The 21,785-nt window shown below is 40.2% G+C and overlaps 1 protein-coding gene across 7 annotated transcripts in view; it reads right to left on the bottom strand.

The window, feature by feature from the left end:
- HOOK3 (hook microtubule tethering protein 3) overlaps nucleotides 1–21,785 on the bottom strand; it is a 129,926-nt gene that overhangs the window by 29,341 nt on the left and 78,800 nt on the right. For 6 of the 7 annotated variants that reach the window (XM_055296107.2, XM_055296108.2, XM_055296109.2 and 3 more), the window contains 3 exons: nucleotides 18,438–18,507; nucleotides 14,861–15,001; nucleotides 3,532–3,619 (listed from right to left, as the gene is read on the bottom strand). In XM_055296107.2, the coding sequence (XP_055152082.1) occupies nucleotides 3,532–3,619; nucleotides 14,861–15,001; nucleotides 18,438–18,507 (299 nt within the window). The remainder of the gene's footprint in view (nucleotides 1–3,531; nucleotides 3,620–14,860; nucleotides 15,002–18,437; nucleotides 18,508–21,785) is intronic. The other variant, XM_055296113.2, reaches the window with a different exon arrangement.

Raw genomic sequence — 21,785 nt, 5'->3', positions numbered from 1 at the left:
ATATACAAAAAGATAACCCTGTTAACTTTATTTTATAAAAAATTAAAAAAAACATAGAGACGGGATCTCACTTTGTTGCCCAGGCTGGTCTCAAACTTGTGGGCCTCAGTGATCCTTCTCCCACCTCGGCCTCCCAAAGTGCTGGGATTACAGGTGTGAGCCACTGTGCCCGGCCAACTCGATTAACTTTCGATTACTGCTCATTCCTTCTTTAGCACAGGGGTAAAATGTAAATACTTTTTAGAAACTTTAATTCTGTGCTTACGTTTTGATTAGACTCTAGCAAAACTTTAACTCTGAGAAGATATATAATAACATAGTTAAATGGGTAATATGCCAAACAATGCTCTAAATCATGTCATAGACACTGTCATATGTAAACCTCACAGCCTGTGTAACAACAGCCCCATCTTAGTTGAGGAAGGGCAGGCTGGAGAACATTTAGTAGCTTTTAAGTGGCAGATCCAAAACCCAGGTCTGCCAGACCCCAGAGTCCATGCATGGCCTTCACCTCCATGCTTCCTATGCTGCAGTGCCTCTCCAAACTGAAGACTGTTCCTACCAAAGCATGGGGCAGGAGGAGGGTAGACTGTATCAAGATAATTTATATAAATGAATTAATTATAATAATGGGATGGAACAGGAGTGGAATGGGGAATAAAACCAAGAGCAGACTTCTTGTTGGCTGACTCTTTAAGAGTTCGATATCCTTTGAGTATCTTAATTGTAAAGGTCCTAAACCTATAAGGCAAGTAATCCAAATATTCATTTTGCACAAAACTACCTTAATAAAATTTTCCACACCATCAACTATGATGGCAGTCTAAATCCAAAAACTGCTCACTATATGAAAATGAAAAGGAAGCCATACTTACAATAGCCTTGAGCAGAAACCATGCCAAGAGACAGAGAGGACAAATTAGTATGAAGCAAACACAGCAGCCAACAGAAGGAATGATTTAGTAATTCATCAACAAAAGTAAAAGTACTTTTTTTCTTTTTTTCTTTTTTTTTTTTTTTTTTGAGACAGAGTCTCGCTCTGTTGCTCAGGCTGGAGTGCAGTGGCGCAATCTCTGCTCACTGCAAGCTCCGCCACCTGGGTTCACGCCATTCTCCTGCCTCAGCTTCCCGAGTAGCTGGGACTACAGGCACCCGCCACCACGCCCGGCTAATTTTTTTTTGTATTTTTAGTAGAGACGGGGTTTCACCGTGTTAGTCAGGATGATCTCGATCTCCTGACCTCGTGATCCGCCCGCCTCAGCCTCCCAAAGTGCTGGGATTACAGGCGTGAGCCACTGTGCCCAGCCCAAGATATGCACTTTTTAAAAGAAATGTATATTTTTATTTTTTCTACCGTCTCCTCATCCTGTCATGTTCTCTGAAGTTTTATATATTGTGGCTAGCTCAAATTATCCATATGGCTGGATATAACAATGTTCTTCTGCTTCCATGCTAAAAACAAATTACATGAAAATAATAATAAAAATGTGCAACCCCTTCTACTCTGACTTAAGATCACATGAAAGGACTGTGCTTTTGATAACAGAAGCTGGCAGAAGTTATGTTGTTCTTCTCCAGAGGGGACCACTTCCTTTGGCAGGTTGCTTTATGTGTTGCACATTCCTGAGATGCAACACTCTAAGTTAGAGAAAGAGAAAAGTAAGACAAAAACATAAAAATATTTGCTGGGGCAAGAACCATACATCCTGTATAGCACTATTTATTTCTGTAAGCCATTTGGAGGCACAGTTTCAGCTATCTGAATCTTTTCTACATATAGAAAAGAGCTCAGAGCAAAGTTCTGCTTAGTTTACAGCAAGACATTTGCACCTGGACAGTCAAATAAATGGACTAGTTTATGTAAATAGTACTTGACAGGGCTAGCATCTCACTTCTGAAATACGTTCTGTTACAGTAATGGCCCACAGCATATTTAATTAGATTTGATTACCATAGTGATAGCTAATCAAGCTATGCCAAATTATCTTTTGAAGAATAAATGCTTTTATGTTTTAATGTAAGAGAACCATGCACAATGGCCATCATTGTAACACTGAAGTTTAAGCTGATTCTGATATTTCACCATTCTTACTTCCTATGTACCACATACCCTTCCCTCACTCCCATAACAAATCAATAAAAGTCTCCTCAGACTTTGAGAGACCAGAATGGATTTTACATTTATCTCAGTTTAAAGGACCTAGTGATTTCACTGAATTAAGAAATGTTGCCCCATTCAGTTCATCTCTAAGATACTTAATTAGGCTTAATAATATTTTAATACACTAATGGTAGTTTTGTTTCACCTCTTTGTGGTTTAGCATTTTGAATAAAAACATGTTTTAAATTTTAATAAGGGCATAAGGAAGTTTAAATGTTGGTGACAATTTTAGGAATCAGAAATCAATCTCAGAATCTAACAAGGACTGCCAACACATTGATTAAGGGATGAGCTAACATCACCCATGTTAGAATGAAGGACATGTTGCCAATATACACGAGATGATGTCTGGAGAAACTCATTAAGCTAGGCCATGGATGAGCTTTTTGTATCTAGTATTCACAAGTTTTAAGTAACATACTTAACTCCCTTTCTTTGGTTCCTTTTGCTTTTATATCCTCTTACGTTAATAAGGCCAAATGGAATTGGCTACATCTGCAGTTTTGAAGTTAATCCTCTAAAATGACTCTACCAATGGAAACAAACATTTATGCTCAAATGCCAGAGTTTACAGCAAATTACATTGGTAACAGGAAAAAAAACATCTGGTTGAAGCAAAGACTCATCACCAAAATTTTGTTTTTTCTCCTCTTTACACTATTTTTGAACACTCTAAGTCTTAGCTCTGTTGTTTACTGTTCATTAAACATAAAGGATTTGCAAAATTTGACTTACTTACACTTTTGCCAGAGATAGACGACTATGTGCTACCTGAGTACTGTGATAGAAGATTAACACACAGGTGTGAAGAAAGGCAGTCCTTGGCTAATACATTTACACTATTCTAGTGCAAGTGTGCAGAGCTGTGACAGAGACGCAGAGTGCTGGGGGATGTGCAAAAAAGGGCCAGTGTCGGGGAACAGAAGGAGTAAGAGGGATTCAGAGATTTAGAGAAAATGCAGTACTAGGGACGGCAGTATTTTCTTAAAGTCACTTTTACATTAAAAATTTCTACTTGAACATTCCAAATTCCCACTAGCAATTTTTTTTTTTTTTTGGCCAAAGGGGAAAAACTCTACACTTCATCTTTGAATACTGAGTTGAGCACATTTAAAACATAAAGCCTCAATTAATTCCTCAGTTGGTAACTAGAAATGAACTTCTAATTCCCAGCAGAGTGAATCTGAAGAGACAATAAAGTACTATCTGGTCCTTTTTATAAGAAATGTTAGTAAAAAGGAAAACACTATTTCTTTTCTATAACAATATAATACTAAATTATTTTGATAAAAAACATCAAATAAAAAATAAAAGTTATTTCTCAACACTGTGAAACTGATGGACTATGGTTGGTACATATTAAAACTTACATCTTCTGCTTTTGAGCCTTGATCCTGTAAAGATTTTTGTAATTCTTCAACTTGTGACTGTACTTCCAGAAGTCTTTGATTCACCAGCCTAGAAATGAAATGTACATTAATTTTCCAAGTGGTGACTTATGTATGCCTTTTTTCCTTAGGTTGTCATATTAGTTAGAAAGTATAATTAGCAAAATCAAGTCTCATGTTATAGCAGTAGTAGTATAGTAGTGGCCTGATGTCATGAGTGGCAGCTTACTTTTCTGATTATTTTTGGTATTGCTTGAAATTTTGAATGATGACTTCTAACACAGTGCTTGGGTGGGCACATATTTTAGAACCAATGTACTTATGCATATTAATTTCTCTGAAATTCACTTCAATACATGTTTATGAAGACTATGTCTCAAGGACTGTGCTCAGCACTAGTATTAAAAGATCTCTGCACTCAGGCAGGGCGTGGTAGCCCATGCCAGCACTTTGGGAGGCCAAGGTGGACGGACTGCATGAGCTCAGGAGTTTGAGGCCAGCCTGGCCAACATGATGAAACCCCATATCTACCAAAAACAGAAAAATTAACCAGTCATGGTGGTGAGCACCTGTAAGACCAAGCTACTTGTGGGGATGAGGTAGGAAGATTGCTTGAGCCCAGGAGGTCGAGGCCGAAGTGAGCTGTGTTCGTGCCACTGCACGCCAGTCTGGGCAACAGAGTGAGACCCTGCCTCACAAAAAAAAAAAAAAAAAAAATCCCTGCCCTCACGGAATTACAGTCTAGTGGGGAGGAAAAAGTGTAAGCAAATAAAATACAATCAGATAAAAACTTCAAAGTAGTACATAGATGCATATAAAAATGATGGTCAAAGAAGCAATAACTCTCTGGAGGAGTGAAAATACTCTGGACTCGAAATGAGACTAGAACAATAAATAAAACATCTATGGGTTAAGGGTGGAAAGGAGATTCAAGACAGAGGTCAGTATGTCCAAAGTATGCAGAAAAATAAGAGGATGCAGTGAATTCAGGAATGGTATGGATGGTGAGTATGTTATGAGAGGAGGAATGGCTGGAGAGAAACCGGGGGAAAAGGAGATCAGCACAACCCTGTATGGAATACAAAGTGTCTGCTGGGATTATCCTGTTATCAGCAAGCCTCAAGTCAGGCTGAAACTGGAATAACTCAGATAACCTTAAATAACGCTGATTCCACGGCTTGACTTTCTTTTTCTTTCTTTCTTTTCTTTATTCTTTTTTTTTTTTTGAGATGGAGTCTCCTTCTGTCGCCCAGGCTGGAGTGCAATGGTGCAATCTCAGCTCACTGCAACCTCCGCCTCCCAGGCTCAAGCAATCCTCGTGCCTCAGCCTCCTGAGTAGCTGGGATTACAGATGCGCACCACCATGCCTGGCTAATTTTTGTATTTTTAGTAGAGACGGGGTTTCATTATGTTGGTCAGGGTGGTCTCGAACTCCTGACCTCAGGTGATCCACCCGCCTCGGCCTCCCAACGTGCTGAGATTACAGGCATGAGCCACCGCACCCGGCCCATGGCTTGACTTTCATAAATTCTCTAGGTCATGATGCAACATTCAGGAGACCAGCTTACCTCCCAAGGTCTCGGGTGATACTGAAGGATTGCAAGAAGGAAAAACATGGTCAGACAGATCATACAAGTAGTATGTCAGACAGATCACTTTGGTTTTAAAATGGAAAATATTATCAAAAAGGTTCAAGAGCAGGCATCAAGATGACAGAAGGCTATTACTATTGCTAAATATGCCTGAAATAGAAAAGGACAGAGGAGGAAATAGAAAGGGACAGAGGAGGAACTATCTTGAGAAAAGGCAAAAGAATATAAGGATTTTGGTATTCGCTGAGAAGGGAAGACAAAAGGAACAGGATAAGAAAGAAATACAGGGATCTCATTTTACATTTGTTGAAAATGAAATGCCTAGAAATTTGTCAAACAGCTAGATACCTCAATCTAAAGCACAGAGAAGCCTGAGTTGAACATACAGATTTGGGAGCCATTTGGAGTTAACTGAGGCCATGAGCAAAAATGATATTGTCTAGAAAGAATGTGAAAAACAGTGTAAAAGACTAACAAAGAAGGCCCATGGCGGATCAACCAAGGGGTAGAAAGAGGAACCTCACCCTGAAGAATATCAGAGAATGAGAGAGATGGGTATCATTGAAATAAAAAACTTGAAGAAGGGGGAACTGAATAACAACACTGAATATAGTAGAAAGACGAGGAAAGATAAAAGTCTTGAGTGCTGCTACGGGATTGGCCATTTAAGAGATGACCAGTTATCTTAGTAAGAAATACTTCGTGAAATGCTAGTAGTAGAAGCCAGACTGCTCCAAATTAAGGAGAAAACAAGATAACAAATGTTTAGAATCCAAATGGCCAAATAGTTTAATAAGAAATGCTTTTACTTAAATTACAAGAAATTATAGGTTTATAATTTAGAAAGGATCACAGTAAAAATTTAATTAAAGCTATAACTTTTTCACATCAAGGTAAAAAAATCTGAGTGGTTTTGAGTAACAAAATAATAAATTACCTGAAAAATCCACATTCAATATGGGGACACAGGTCCATAAACACATTACTAGTAGTACCATAATACTGTTCAGTCTTTTCAGAAAGCAAAATGGAAATATGTATTCAACTAAAAGATTATTTCAACTATCCATCTTAGTCATTTTTGAGATTATTTCATCAAACAATACTGCAAGCCAACTAGGTGGAAGCCATTGTAAACATCATAAAACACAATCCAGTATGTACCAAGATGTTCTTTGGAATGGTTTAAAAACAGCTAAATTCTCTCAATGGGGAATAGGTGAGCAAAAATAGTAACGTAACTGTTCAAGTATGAAGTATGTAAGCAACATAAATATAAGAAAATATTTATGAAAAAATATATCTATAAAATACTCAAAAAATTGAAATATATCATCTTCTCTGAACACAATAAAACTAGAAATCAGTAACAAAACAAACTTTGGAAACTATTCAAACACATGGAAATTCAACAATATGTTCCTGAATGACCAGTGGGTCAATGAAGAAATCAACAAGGAAACTGAAAAATTTATTGAAACAAATGATAATGGAAACACAACATACCAAAATCTATGGGATACAGCAAAAGCCATAGTAAGAGGGAAATTTATAGGCATAAGTACCTACATCAAAAAAGAGAAAACCTTCAAATAAACAACCTAACAATGCCACTTAACGAACTAGAAAGGGAAGAGCAAACCAAATCCAAAATTAGTAGAAGAAATAATAAAGATAAGAGCAGGCTGGGCGTGGTGGCTCACACCTGTAACCCCAGCACTTTGGGAGGCCAATGTGGGTGGATCACTTGAGGTTAGGAGTTTGAGACAAGCCTGGCCAACATGGTGAAACCCCATCTCTACTAAAAATACAAAAATTAGCCAGGGGTGGTGGTGCGCACCTATAGTCCCAGCTACTCTGGAGGCTGAGGCAGGAGAATCACTTGAACCCAGGAGGTGGAGGGTGCATGAGCCGAGATCACACCACTACACTCCAGCCTGGGCGACAGAGTGAGACTCTGTCTCTAAACAAATAAATAGATAAAAAATAAGGATCAGAGCAGAAATAAATGAATTTGAAATGAAGAAAACAATACAAAAGAGTAACAAAACAAAAGCCAGTTTTTTGAAAAGATAAACTGACAAACCTTTAGCCAGACTAAGAAACAAAGAGACAAAACCCAAATAAATAAAATCAGAGACAAAAAACGAGACATTACAACTGATAACAGAGAAATCCAAAGAATTACTGGTTATTATGAGCAACCATATGCCAAAAAATTGAAAAATCTAGAAGAAATGGATAAATTCCTAGACACATATAATCTACCAAGATTGAATCATGAAGAATTCCAAAACCTGAACAGACCAATAGCAAGTAATGAGATTGAAGCCATAATAAAAAGTCTCCCAATAAAGAAAGGCCCCAGATCTGATGACTTCACTGGCAAATTCTACAAAACATTTAAAGAAGAACTTATACCAATCCTACTCAAACTATTCTGAAAAATAGAGGAAGAAGGAATACCTCCAAACTCATTCTATGTGGCAAGTATTACCCTGATACCAAAACAAGACAAAGACACATCAAAAGAAAAAAAAAAAAACTATAGGCCAGGCACAGTGGCTCACGCCTGTAATCCCAACACTTTGGGAGGCCAAGGCAGGTGGATCACCTGATGTCAAGAGTTCGAGACCAGCCTGGCCAACACGGTGAAAACCTGGCTCTACTAAGCTACTGCACTCCAGCTTGGGCAACAGAGTAAGACCCTGTCTTAAAAATATATATATATATAAGTATAGGCCAATATAACTAATGAATATTGATGCAAAAATCCTCAATAAAATACTGCAAACCAAATTCAACAACACATTAAAAAGATCATTTATTATGACCAAATGGGATTGATCCCAGGTAAGCAAGGATGGTTCAAAATCATCATACCAACTAATGTGACACATTATATCAATAGAATAAAGGACAAAGACCATATGATCATTTCAATTGATGTTGAAAAAGCATTTGATAAAATTCAATGACAATTCATGATAAAAACTCTCAAAAAACTAGGTACAAAAGGAACATACCTCAACATAATAAAAGTTACATATGAGAGACCCATAGCTAGTATCACACTGAATGGGGAAAAACTGAAAGTCTTTCGTCTAAGATCAGGAACAGGACAAGGATGCTCACTTTCACCCTGTTATTCAACACAGTACTAGAAGTCCTAGCTAGAGCAATCAGACAAGAGAACCACCTCCTGCATTCAAGCAATACTCCTGCCTCGGCCCTCTTAGTAGCTGGGACTACAGGCTTGTACCACCACACCCGGCTAATTTTTGTATTTTTAGCAGAGACGGGGTTTCACCATGTTGGCCAGGATGGTCTCAATCTCCTGACCTCGTGATCTGCCTGCCTCAGCCTCCCAAAGTGCTGGGATTACAGGCAAGAGCCACTGCACCTGGCCAAAAATCAGTAACTTTTTTTTTTTTTTTTTGAGACAGGAGTCTCACTCTGTTGCCCAGGCTGGAGTGCTGTGGCATGATCTCAGCTCACTGCAAGCTGCACCTCCCAGGTTCATGCAATTCTCCTGCCTCAGCCTTCTGAGTAGCTGGGACTACAGGTGCTCGCCACCACGCCTGGCTAATTTTTTGGATTTTTAGTAGAGACGGGGTTTCACCGTGTTCGCCAGGATGGTCTCGATCTCCTGACCTCGTGATCCACCCGCCTCAGCCTCCCAAAGTGCTGGGATTACAGGCATGAAATACCGGGCCCAGCCAAAAATCAGTAACATCTCTATAGGCCAACAGCAAACAATCTGAAAAAGAAATCAAGAATCCCATTTATGATCACTACAGATAAAATAAAATACCTAGGAATTAAGCAAAGAAGTGAATGAGCTCTACAATTAAAACTATAAAACACTGATGCAAGAAATTGAAGACACAAAAAAATGGAAAGATATTCTATGTTCATGAATTAGAAGAATCAGTATTGTTAAAATGTCCATGCTGGGTGCAGTGGCTCTTAGGGAGGCAGAGGCAGGAGGACAGCCTGTAATCCTAGCTCTTAGGGAGGCAGAGGCAGGAGGACAGCCTGTAATCCCAGCTCTTAGGGAGGCAGAGGCAGGAGGATAGCCTGAGCCCAGGAGTGTGAGACCTGCCTGGGCAATTTAGTGAGACCCAGTTCTCCACTAAAAGGAAAAAAACAAAACAAAAACAAAGTACTCAGTATGTCCAAGTGCCATATGTTGGCATATTGTTGGCCAGACACACCTGTAATCCCAGCACTTTGGGAGGCCGAGGTGGGCGGATCACCTGAGGTCAGGAGTTCGAGACCAGCCCGGCCAACAGGGCAAAACCCTGTCTCTACTAAAATACAAAAATTAACTGGGCATGGTGGCTCATGCCTGTAGTCCCAGCTACTCGGGAGGCTGAGGCGAGAGAATCACTTGAACCTGGGAGATGGAGGTTGCAATGAGCTGAGATAGTGCCAGTGCACTCCAGCCTGGGCTACAGACACAGACTCCATCTCAAAACAAACAAACAAAAAAAAAAGTCCATACTACCCAAAGCTATCTATAGATTCAAAACAATCCCTATCAAAATAACAATGATATTCTTCACAGAAATAGAAAAAACAATCCTAAAATTTATATGGAACCACAGAATATCCAGAATAACCAAAGCTATTCTAAGCAAAAAGAACAAAACTGGAGGAATCGCATTACCTGACTTCAAATTATACTACAGAGCTATAGTAACCAAAACAGCACGACACTTACATAAAAACAGACACATAGACCAGTGGAACAGAATAGAGAAGTCAGAGATAAATCTATACATCTACAGTGAACTTACTTTGACAAAGATGCCAAGAACATACTCTGGGGAAAGGGCAGACTCTTCGATAAATGGTACTGGATATCATTATGCAAAATAATGAAACTAGACCCCCTATCTCTTGCCATATACAAAAATCCAATCAAAATGGATCAAAGATTTAAATCTAAGACCTGAAAATAATAAAACAAAACTGGAGAAACGCTCACCGGACATTGGTGTGGGCAAAGATTTCTTGAGTAATACTCCATAAGCCCAGGGAACCAAAGCAAAAACGAACAAGTGGGATCACATCAAGTTAAAAAACTTCTGCATAGCAAAGGAAATCAACAAAGTGAGAGATAACTGACAGAATGGGTGAAAATACGTGCAAACTCCCCATCTCACAAGAGATGACTAACCAGAATATATAAGGAGCTCAAACAACTCTAGGGACATGGATGAAACTGGAAACCATCATTCTCAGTAAACTATCGCAAGGACAAAAAACCAAACACCGCATGTTCTCACTCATAGGTGGGAATTGAACAATGAGAGCTCATGGACACAGGAAGGGGAACATCACAGTCTGGGGACTGTTGTGGGGTGGGGGGAGGGGGGAGGGACAGCATTAGGAGATATACCTAATGCTAAATGACGAGTTAATGGGTGCAGCAAAACAACATGGCACATGGATACATATGTAACAAACCTGCACATTGTGCACATGTACCCTAAAACCTAAAGTATAATAATAAAAAAAAAAAAAGAAAAACTCTAATAATCTGATTTTAAAAATTGGCACAAGAAGAGCTGGGCATGGTGTCTCATCTCTGTAATCCCAGCACTTTGGGAGGCTGAGGTGGGTGGATTGCTTGAGCCCAGGAGTTGAAGACTAGCCTGGGCAACATGGCAAAACCCCATCTCTACAAAAAAATAGAAAAAATTAGCTAGCCATGGTGGACATGCCTGTAATCTCAGCTACTTGGAAGATGAGGTGGGAGGATCGCTTGAGCCCGGGCTGTCAAGGCTGCAGTGAGCTGTGACTGTGCCACTGCATTCCAGCCTGGGTGAAGGAGTGAGATCCTCAAAAAAAAAAAAAAAAAAAAGACAAAAGATCTAAACAGATATTTATTTCTCAAAAGAAGCTGGACATGGTGGTTCATGCCTATAATCCCAGCACTTTGGGAAGCTGAGGTGGGAGGATCCCTTGAGTCTAGGAGTTTGAAACCAGCCTGTGCAACACTGGGAGACCCTGTCTCTCCAGAAAATTAAAAAATCAGCCAGGCATGGTGGTGTGTACCTACAGTCCCAGCTACTCAGAGGCTGACATGGAAGTATAGCTTGAGCCTGGGAGGTTGAGTCTACAGTGAGCTGTGATCATACCACTGCACTCCAGCCTGGGCAACACAGTGAAATCCTGCCTCAAAAAAATAAAATAAAATAAGAAAATTAATAGGCACAGAAAATGTGGTATATGTAGATGTACACAATGTAGCACTATTTAGCCATAAAAAAGAATGAAATCCTGTCATTTGCAAAAACATGCATGAAACTGAAGGTCATTACGTTAAGTGAAATAACAGGCATAGGAAGACAAACTTCACACACTCTCACTTATTTGTGGGAGCTAAAAATTAAAAAAAATTAAACTCATGGAGCTTGAGAGTAGATGGATGGTTACCAGAGGCTGGGAAGGGTAGTGGGGAGAGGTTAATGGGTACATAAAAATAGAAAGAATGAATAAGACCTAGTATTTGCTAGCATAACAAAGTGACTATAGTAAAAAATAATGTAATTGTACATTTAAAAATAACTAAAGAGTATAATGGGATTGTTCATAACATAAATGATAAATACTTGAGAGGATGGATACCCCATTTACCCCAATATGATTATTATGCACTGCATGCCTGTATCAAACTATCTCATGTAACTCATAAAAATATATACCTACTATGTACCCACAAAAATAAAAAAAATAAAAAGTTCATCTACGAAATAAATGAGGATTATAATGCCTACCTCATGGGGTTGTTTAAAAGACTAAAGTGTACCTAGCACAGTCCCTGCACATTGCAGGTATTCTATCAATGTGAATTGCCTCTATCTTCTTTCTCCAACTTCAGGGATTGAGATAGTTAACATTTTAATCAAAGTCTAATTGCTGAATATATACAGCTGTGGGATGCAGGGACCGGGTGAGCTTGAGATTATAGCACAGTCTGAGAGGTACAGAAACAAGATCAGGTCTACTTTGACAGAATTCCTGGGGAATCCTGATGTGGCTTCCCTCTCAACCCTCCACCCTCTTCTAATATTGTTTGAGGACTGGCAGGTATTACAGATACATTAAAGTGCTCTCTCTTGGGAAAACCAATTGGAAAGGACTTTAGAGGTCTACGACAGACTTTGCTTTCTGACAGGCGATATACATGGGCAGTGAGCAAACTGTAACAGACTCAGTGGGACCCAATGCTGTAAACTAGTAGGATATTAAGCTAGAGTCAAGGTAATATAAATACTCATTAAATTCAGTAAGAACAAACTTAGGGTAAGTCACTTAGGAGAAAAAACATCCTGCGAGAGGAAGACAGGAAAAGGAATAAATATTGTGCAAACGTAGTAGAAGGTAAATTGGCAAGAAAGAGGGTATGGACTAGGTATGGAGGCACTGGAGTCAGGCAGCCAGGGTCTGAGTCTGAGTTCCCTCATCTGTAAAACTTTCATAAAGTAAGAACGCATATTTACGACACCCAGCACAATGCCTGAGACAAACAGGTGCTTAGTAAATATTACCTGTTGTTATCGTTATAGATCATAGGCAGCCATAATCTAAGTTATTCATCATCAGTGTTGTAATTTAAGAAACAATCACAACCCTAAGTTGTACCAGCGGTTAAGTCACACAGGAACTTGGGTGCTGATTAGTCATCCACAGACATGGACACTGTATAAATGACAATTGGCTGTCCTGTCTCTGGGAAAAAGAGCAACAATTACAAAGCCCCTGAGAAACAATGCAAAGCAGTATGAAGAAAGTTGTGGGTGTTTTCTCACTAAAAAAATACTAGGGTAGGGAGAGACTTTCCTGACTAAAATGGCTAAAATACAGCCCAGAGGCAAAGGATGAATGAGGCGAACATCAAGACACGTGCACCAGAGGGACTGCCCGCCCGCCAGCCGCTCCCGCAATCTCCCCCGCTCCACTGTCTCCATTTCCCACTTTTTCTGAGTACTTTAAAAAATCCCTCATTCTCTAGACTCCTAAGAGTTGATGTAAAATTTTCTCCTTCTGTTTATGCTTGATGGTGCTCTTATAATCACTCTAGCATTTATACTGATTTACACTGTTTGTTGATTCTATCTCAGTAACTTTAAAATGTAAAGCTACAGGAAGAAGGGTAGGATGTGTACAACTGTCACAGCAATTGTGACTCCTAAGATTGACTTCCCTCTGGGAGAAGCCAAATCAATCACTCAAAATAAACAAAGAATCTGTAATGTCAGGTGAGCTATGAAGCTATTAATAAAAACGTCGAATCCTTGAATCCTTAAAAAATGACAGAGTATCACTGCAGTAAAACAAAAACAGAGCAAAACAAAACAAAAAAAGAAAACAAAAACTGTATGTTTGGGATCTAAGAAACATTTCAAAAAGGAAAAGAACAAAAAGACAGTCACAACAAAATATAAATGTAACCCTTGTCAGAGTAAATCACTGATTTTAAAGTAACTGACTTTGAGTGAATTGCACCATGTTGCTGAAAACTTACAAGCAGAAAAGTGATTTTCTTGTTAATTTTGCAGATTTTAAATTCTCACAATAAGTCAGTTGTTCCTAAGATGAATCATTTCCTTTTAGGGTCACAATAAATAACAGATTAGAAGAAAAATGCTTTGTCAATCCAATTACGAGAGAGCTACTGCTCTCCCCACACCAACAGAGCTCCAACACACTGGCCTGTGGAAATGGTAAACTCTATTAGCCCAACAACAACTGTGAATTGAAATTCTTGTGAAAGACTGAATTATCAGATTTTTAAAAATCCTCTAGTTTTAATTAGTGATTAGAAAGGGTAAATGGTAGAGCTCTGGTATCATTTTGCATGAAGAAGTAAAGAGGACAACACCATTCTAAAAAGGCCCAATGTTTTTTGGCAAGTCTGCCCAAAAGTGGAGAAATGGATTCAAGTTCTTTTTTTTTTTATTTTTTTTTTTTTTATTTGAGACAGAGTCTTGCTCTGTCGCCCGGGCTGGAGTGCAGTGGCGCAATCTCGGCTCACTGCAAGCTCCGCCTCCCGGGTTCACGCCATTCTCCTGCCTCAGCCTCCGAGTAGCTGGGACTACAGGCGCCCGCCACCGCGCCCGGCTAATTTTTTTTTTGTATTTTTTTAGTAGAGACGGGGTTTCACCGTGGTCTCGATCTCCTGACCTCGTGATCCGCCCGCCTCGGCCTCCCAAAGTGCTGGGATTACAAGCGTGAGCCACCGCGCCCGGCCTCAAGTTCTTTAAAAGGGAAAGAGAACAGCACATGGCCATTTTTCAAACTACAATTCAGATCTTTGTTGTTGGTTTTTTTGTTTGTTTTGAGACAGAGTTTTGCTCTATTGCCCAAGCTGGAGTGCAGTGGTGTGGCCTTGGCTCACTGCGACCTCTGCCTCCTGGGCTCAAATGATCCTTCTACCTCCGCCTCCTGAGTAGCTGGGACCACAGGCATGCACCACCACGCCTGGCTAATTTTTGCATTTTTTGTAGAGATGGAGTTTCATTCACCATGTTGCCCAGGCTGGTCTCGAACTCCTGAGCTCAAGCAATCTGCCCTCCTCGGCCTCCCAAAGTGCTGGGATTACAGGCGTGAGCCACCATGCCCTGCCAGTTCTTTGTTTAAAGGATTCAGAATCAAGGCAAATGGAGAAAACTTACAGCCAGATGCGGCCACCTATAATACTCTACCTATTCTCTGTCTCCAGTTCATTCTTGCGTAGATTTGCATCATCTAGAAGGCTCTGCAATAAGGCTATTTTTTCATTGTCCGAACCTTCTTGGTTAAGCTTTAACATCTTATTCTCATGCTGAAGCCGAATAAGTTTCTCCCTGAATGAACAAAATAAAAACTAAATATTATATACAGTCATTTGGTGCATTAATATACAATACAGGTATCAAATCCAGCTAAGCACTCTTACAAATTTAATACCAGAACAGAAATGAAAAATAAAGAACCTGCAACAAATTCAGCTATTATAGCTGGTAAAGACATTACATTTCAGGTTTTATATATTTTCTTTATAGAAATAATACAGTCTCTAAACATCATGATTTGTAATAAATATGATTTCAAAATCCTATTTCTTCCCTGATTTAAATATTTAAACTATGAATGCATTTACTTATTTGTTATTTGATTCTTATCAGAGAACATAATCTCTAATGCTATGATCTTAAATTATCAATCATTTGGTGGCAAGATACTATATTCGACAAGAATCACTTCAAGACATTCAGTCTACCCATTCCTGTAATATGTAAAATGAAATTCTTGAAACAAACCAGATCATTACAATCAGGTTACTGGACTGCACTGTTTTGGACTCTGTATATGCCAAAAGCTTACATTAAGGGATATTAAAAACAGTATCCATACAGAACTTGCCACCATATTTACTGCAGGGACAATATAATTAAATGTTAGTTCATATGAAGGCATACTTGTTGAAGATACAATTCATTCTTTCTTTACATAGGGTCATCTTTAGAGGGCCCCATGAAGATAGTATGAACAGATACTAGATACTATGAAAAGCTGTGGGAAAGCTTCTTGCGGATAAAGAAAAATCAAAGAAAGAAAGAAACATACACACACACGCATTGCTCTTATTTTGTAAACACAGTAAATCTTGGTACCTGCTATTTACACCTAAACTTTCGCAATCTTTTTATATCATTAAACATTAAACTTGAATATTTTAAATGACATGGCATTAAAATCATTACTTATTTAATAAACACCCAATTATTGGGCATTTAGATTACTACCAATTTTGAGCTTTAACAAGTTAATAAGATTAGCTTTATAAATACACTTTTCTGTATATCCTTGGTTTTCCTTAGGATTAACTCCCAGAAAAGTAATTTTTGGATCAAAAGATAGGTGCATTTTTAGACAACAGACACATCCTGCCAATGTCCCCAAAAGAAAGGTTGTACCACTTTAATCTTTTCCCTTTAGTTTATGAGATCTCCAATTTGTCCACACTGTTAACATCAATGAAAAGAATCAAATATTAACCCACTGTCTAAAACATGTTGCAAAATTTTCATCCGTTTATCATTTTTCCTTGATAGCTGTCTTCTGGACACAGAGCATATTTTAATCTGTATCTAGTCATACTCAGAAAAGCCATATTTGCTGAATCCTTATCATCATTGTTCTTTTTTTTTCAGACAGAATCTAGCTGTTGCCCAGGCTGGAGTGCTGTGGTGCAATCTAGGCTCACTGCAACCCTGCCTCCTAGGTTCAAATGATTCTCGTGCCTCAGCTTCCTGAGTAGCTGGGATTACAGGCATGTGCTAGCACGCCCAGCTAATTTTTTTATATTTTTAGTAGTGACAGGGTTTTGCCATGTTGGCCAGGATGGTCTCGAACTCCTGGCCTCAAGTGATCCGCCTGCCTTGGCTCCCAAAGCTCTGGCATTACAGATGTGAGCCACCGCGCCTGGCCTATCATTGTTCTTAGTTTAAAAAACCAACTGTATTACCAATAAGTTTCCTTAACAATTGTGAGTTGTTTTGGACATAACCACTTATTTATAAATGTTTATAAATACATGTTCATTTATTCAACAAATCTTATTGGTTCAATTATAAAGTAGCATATCAGATGGCAGAAAAGAAAAAGGTACACAAGATGCTTCCAGACTTGGCGCTGCCTTACACGCCTTTTGTTTGTACTTCTTATTTTTTTTTTTTTGAGATGGAGTTTCGCTCTTATTGCCCAGACTGGAGTGCAATGACGTGACCTCGGCTCACTGCAACCTCTGCCTCCTGGGTTCAAGTGATTCTCCTACCTCACCCTCCCGAGTAGCTGGGATTACAGGCATGCACCACCAAGCCCAGCTAATTTTGTATTTTTTAGTAGAGACAGGGTTTTGCCATGTTGGTTGGGCTGGTCTCAAACTCCTGACCTCAGGTGATCCACCCACCTTCACCTCCCAAAGTGCTAGGATTACAGGAGTGAGCCACCACGCCCAGCCCATTCGTCCTTCTTAAACAAATGCTAACCAACAACTACAAATTGTTTCCATTTATTCAAAAAATACTTAAATGCTTATTTCAACTTTTACAGTGTATGAAACCCTTACACAATTGTTATTTAATACCCACCAAGGAGTTTATGAAGAAGCAAGGCCAGTGTCCATTTTGAAAAGGGGCAAATAGGCCCCAAAAAGGTAAAAAGTAATATTCAGAATTAATCAGTCTCTTTTTAGTGGACACTTGGTGTCTCCCCCACTTATTTTTCATTTTTATACATAAAGCTAGTTATGCATAAAAATAAATGAAACTGGCTGGGTGTGGTGGCTTACACTTGTAATCCCAGCACTTTAGGAGGGCAAGGCAGGCAGATCACTTCAGCTCAAGGAGTTCAAGACCAGCCTGGGAAACATGGCAAAACCCGGTCTCTACAAAAAATAGCCAGGCGTGGTGGAACGCGCCTAAGATCCCAACTACTAAGCAGGCTGAGGCAGAAGGATTGCTTGAGCCCAGTAGGTCAAGGCTGCAGTGAGCTGTGACTGTGACATTGCACTCCAGCCTGGGTGACAAAGCAAGACCTTGCCTCCATTATTATCTTTCCCAGACCTTCCCATGTGGTTAGCAGATAAATCTTTTTTTTTTCGAGACGGAGTCTCGCTCTGTCCCCCAGGCTGGAGTGCAGTGGTGCAACCTCAGCTCACTGCAAGCTCCGCCTCCTGAGTTCACGCCATTCTCCTGCCTCAGCCTCCCAAGTAGCTGGGACTACAGGCACCCGCCACCACACACGGCTAATTTTTTGTATTTTTTGTAGAGACAGGGTTTCACCGTGTTAGCTAGGATGGTCTTATCTCCTGACCTTGTGATCCGCCCACCTCAACCTCCCAAAGTGCTGGGATTACAGGCGTGAGCCACCAAGCCCAGCTGGTTAGCAGATAAATCTTAATAACTAATAATTTTGCATGCTTATAGCTAAGCATAACTATTGTCTACAGGCAAAATGTCTTCATTGCTTAATGTCTGCTGAGGATACTCAAGCTTTGGACAAAACAATTGGCTTTATATGTGTGAAAGATTGTCTTATTGAAGTGAGCAAATCAATTTTCCGTAGGCCAGTAGAAGAAAGCTTTTAACATGTTGAAAACATAAAAATTTAACACTGAGTTCATGTTAAAAGTGTCAGTGAGAAAGAATAAGGAAATGATCTTCTTCATATCGTAGAGAAGTACGTTTTCTCCAGGAATACTGTGCAGTGTAAGTGTGAACACCACAATCTCCTTACCTGATTTCAGGTGTAACAATCTCTGCAGCTAGACTGTCTGAAGACTCCTGACTTCCAAGAGGCATTAACCCTGTAAATATACAAACATAAATATATAAATAAATATAAGGCTAATGGAAAACACAGTTATACAACTTTCGATATGAAACCCTACTTTGAACATTAATTTTAACAGCAAAAATCATTTTCAAGTAAAGGACCATGTCACAGTTGTCTTAAAATATTATTAAGTATTATTATTTTACCATTTTAAGCATTTTTAAGTGTACAATAGAATGGCATTCAGTATATTCACAATGTTGTGTAACCATCACTACTATCTATTTTCAAAACTTTTTCATCATCCAAATCACAAACTCTGTAACCTCCCCTATACCCTGGTAACCTCTATTCTTTTTTTTTTTTGAGACAGAGTCTCGCTGTCGCCCAGGCTGGAGTGCAGTGGCGTGATCTTGGCTCACTGCAGGCTCCGCCCTCCGGGGTTCACGCCATTCTCCTGCCTCAGCCTCCCGAGTAGCTGGGACTACAGGCACCCGCCACCTTGCCCAGCTAATTTTTTGTATTTTTAGTAGAGACGCGGTTTCAGTGTGTTAGCCAGGATGGTCTCAATCTCCTGACCTCGTGATCTGCCCGCCTCAGCCTCCCAAAGTGCTGGGATTACAGGCGTGAGCCACCACGCCCGGCCCCAGCCTTACTTTTTAAATGTAATGATGTAACATACATATTTCTCTCTGTCAGGTTTATAGAAAATATTCCTTATTCTTTTTCTTTTTTTTTTGTTTTTTTGAGACAGAGTCTCACTCTGTCGCCCAGGCTGGAGTGTAGTGGCATGATCTTGGCTCACTACAACCTCTGTCTCCTGGGTTCAAGCAATTCTCCTACCTCAGCCTGCCAAGTGGCTGGGATTACAGGTGCCCACCACCACGCCCAGCTAATTTTTGCATTTTTAGTAGAGATGGGGTTTCACCATGTTGGCCAGGCTGGTCTCGAACTCCTGACCTAAGGCAATCTGCCTGCCTCAGCCTCCCAAAGTGCTGAGATTAAAGGCATGAGCCACCACGCCTGGCCACTTTATTCTTTTAAATGGCTCTACTGTATACAGTTGAATAAGAATACTATTCCTGTATTGCTGAACTTTCAGGCTGTTTCAAAATCTATTAGAAACAATGCTTTAATTCATTAGGGTAAATTTAATTCCTAGAGCAAAAGTGCTAGGTCAAAGGATACATACACAAAGAGGGTGTCCTAGTCCTTTTTCTGTTGCTTATAACAGAATAACTGAAACTCAGTAATTTATAAGAAACTATTTTTGGCTGGGTGTGGTGGCTCATGCCTGTAACCCCAGCACTTTGGGAGGCCGAGGTGGGCGGATCGATTGAGCTCAGGAGCTCGAGACCAGCCTGAGCAACATGGTGAACCCCCATCTCCACCAAAAATACAAAAAATTAGCCAGGCATGGTGATGCATGCCTGTATTCCCAGCTACTTGGGAGGCTGAGGTGGGAGGATCACTTGAGTCCAGGAGGCAGAGGCTGCAGAGCTGAGATTGTGCCACTGCACTCCAGCCTGGGTAAAGGAGTGAGACCTCATCTGAAAAAAAAAAAAAAAAAAAAAAAAATTATTATTTACAATTCTAGAGGCTGAGAAGTCCAAGACTGAGGGGGCACATCTGGTAAGAGCCTGCCTGCTGGTGGGGACTCTCTGCAGAGTCCCGAAGCAATACAGGGCATCACATGGTGAAGGGGTTGAGCATGCTCACTTGTTCACTCAGGTCTCTCTTTCTTTTTATTGAGGAGTTTCACTTGTCACCCAGGCTGGAGTGCAGTGGCGTGATCTCGGCTCACTGCAACCACTGCCTCTCAGGTTCAAGTGATTCTCCTGCCTCAGCTTCCCCAGTAGCTGGGATTACAGGCGCCCGTCTCCACACCCAGCTAATTATTGTAATTTTAGTAGAGACGGGTTTTCACCATGTCAGCCAGGCTGGTCTCCTGACCTCAGGTGATCCACCCGCCTTGGGCCTTTCAAAGTGCTGGGATTACAGGTGTGAGCCACCGCACCAGGCCCTCTTTTTCTTATAAAGCCACCAGTCCCACTCCCATGATGACGCATTACTCCATTAATATATTAATCCATGGATGGATTAATCCATCCCTGAGGGCAGAGTCTTCATGCTTTAATCACCTCTTGAACGCCCCACCTCTCAAAACTACCACATTGGGTATTAACCTTTAACATGAGTTTCAGAGGGGTCATTCAAACTATAGCAGCAAGGTTAAAACCTATAGGTTTACAGGTGCAAAGAAACAAATGTGATAGTTTACATGAAAGGCCTTATGGTTTCTTGATGATATCAGAGCTGAAAGAAAAAGGGTTAAATTTCAGGTTAGATACTTAAAATTGTATAAAAACTCATGTAGAGGCCGGGTGCAGTGGCTCACACCTGTAATCCCAGCACTTTGGGAGGCCGAGGCAGGCGATCACCTGAGGTCAGGAGTTCAAGACCAGCCTGGCCAACATGGTCTCTACTAAAAATACAAAAAATTAGCCGGGCATGGTGGCAGGCGCCTGTAATTCCAGCTACTCGGGAGGCTGAGTCAGGAGATCAGTTGAACCCGGGAGGTGGAGGTTGCAGTGAGCAGAGATTGCGCCATTGCGCTCCAGCCTGGGCAAAAAGAGCAAAACTCCATCTCAAAAAAAAAAAAGAAAAAGAAAAAACAAAACTCATGCAGAGATTATTAGATATGTGAAAGAACTGCGAGGCAGCAATGAGGATGCTGTTATAATCACAAACGATATATTTTTGGTGAAAACAAGAAAGATATATAATAATTTCCTTCAATTGTCCTTGGTAACGTGGAATAGAGAAAAAAATTAGCATATTTCAATTAGGGTTTGACAAGCTTGGTCTAGAAACGGTCAAGAGAATAAAGGAGAGTGGTGGTGAAAACAAAGTGCAAATGGTTTCTGTGCAGCTGGGTAAACTAGAAAATGAAGCAAGAAGAGAGCTGATTAATAAGACAACAGAGAGAGGGCTAGGAGGTGAAATGAAGGAGAGGAGCAGGGAAAAAAGAATGTTGTAGTCAGAGGAAAAGAAAAATTCCAGTTTCAGGTAACTGAAAAGCCACAGGCTGGTTACTAGTCTGGGAGTGAACTGTGAAGCCAAACAAGCAATCCATCAGCCTCCACCATCCCCAGCTGGTGACAAAGGAGTGGGAGGGGTAAACCTTGAGTGAAGTGTGGTTCTTTTCCTAGGAGAAAGAGCAGTTTTCTCCTTAGGATCTAAGTTCCTTAATGGATTGACACCAACTCAACTTTTCTCAGTTGAAAAAAATTCACTGCTTTAGGAAGT

Source organism: Symphalangus syndactylus, chromosome 10, assembly GCF_028878055.3.
Source record: "Symphalangus syndactylus isolate Jambi chromosome 10, NHGRI_mSymSyn1-v2.1_pri, whole genome shotgun sequence".
In the NCBI taxonomy this organism is placed as follows: domain Eukaryota; kingdom Metazoa; phylum Chordata; class Mammalia; order Primates; family Hylobatidae; genus Symphalangus; species Symphalangus syndactylus.
Note: the sequence above shows the minus strand (reverse complement) of the source record. Positions and strands in the feature narration are given on the sequence as shown.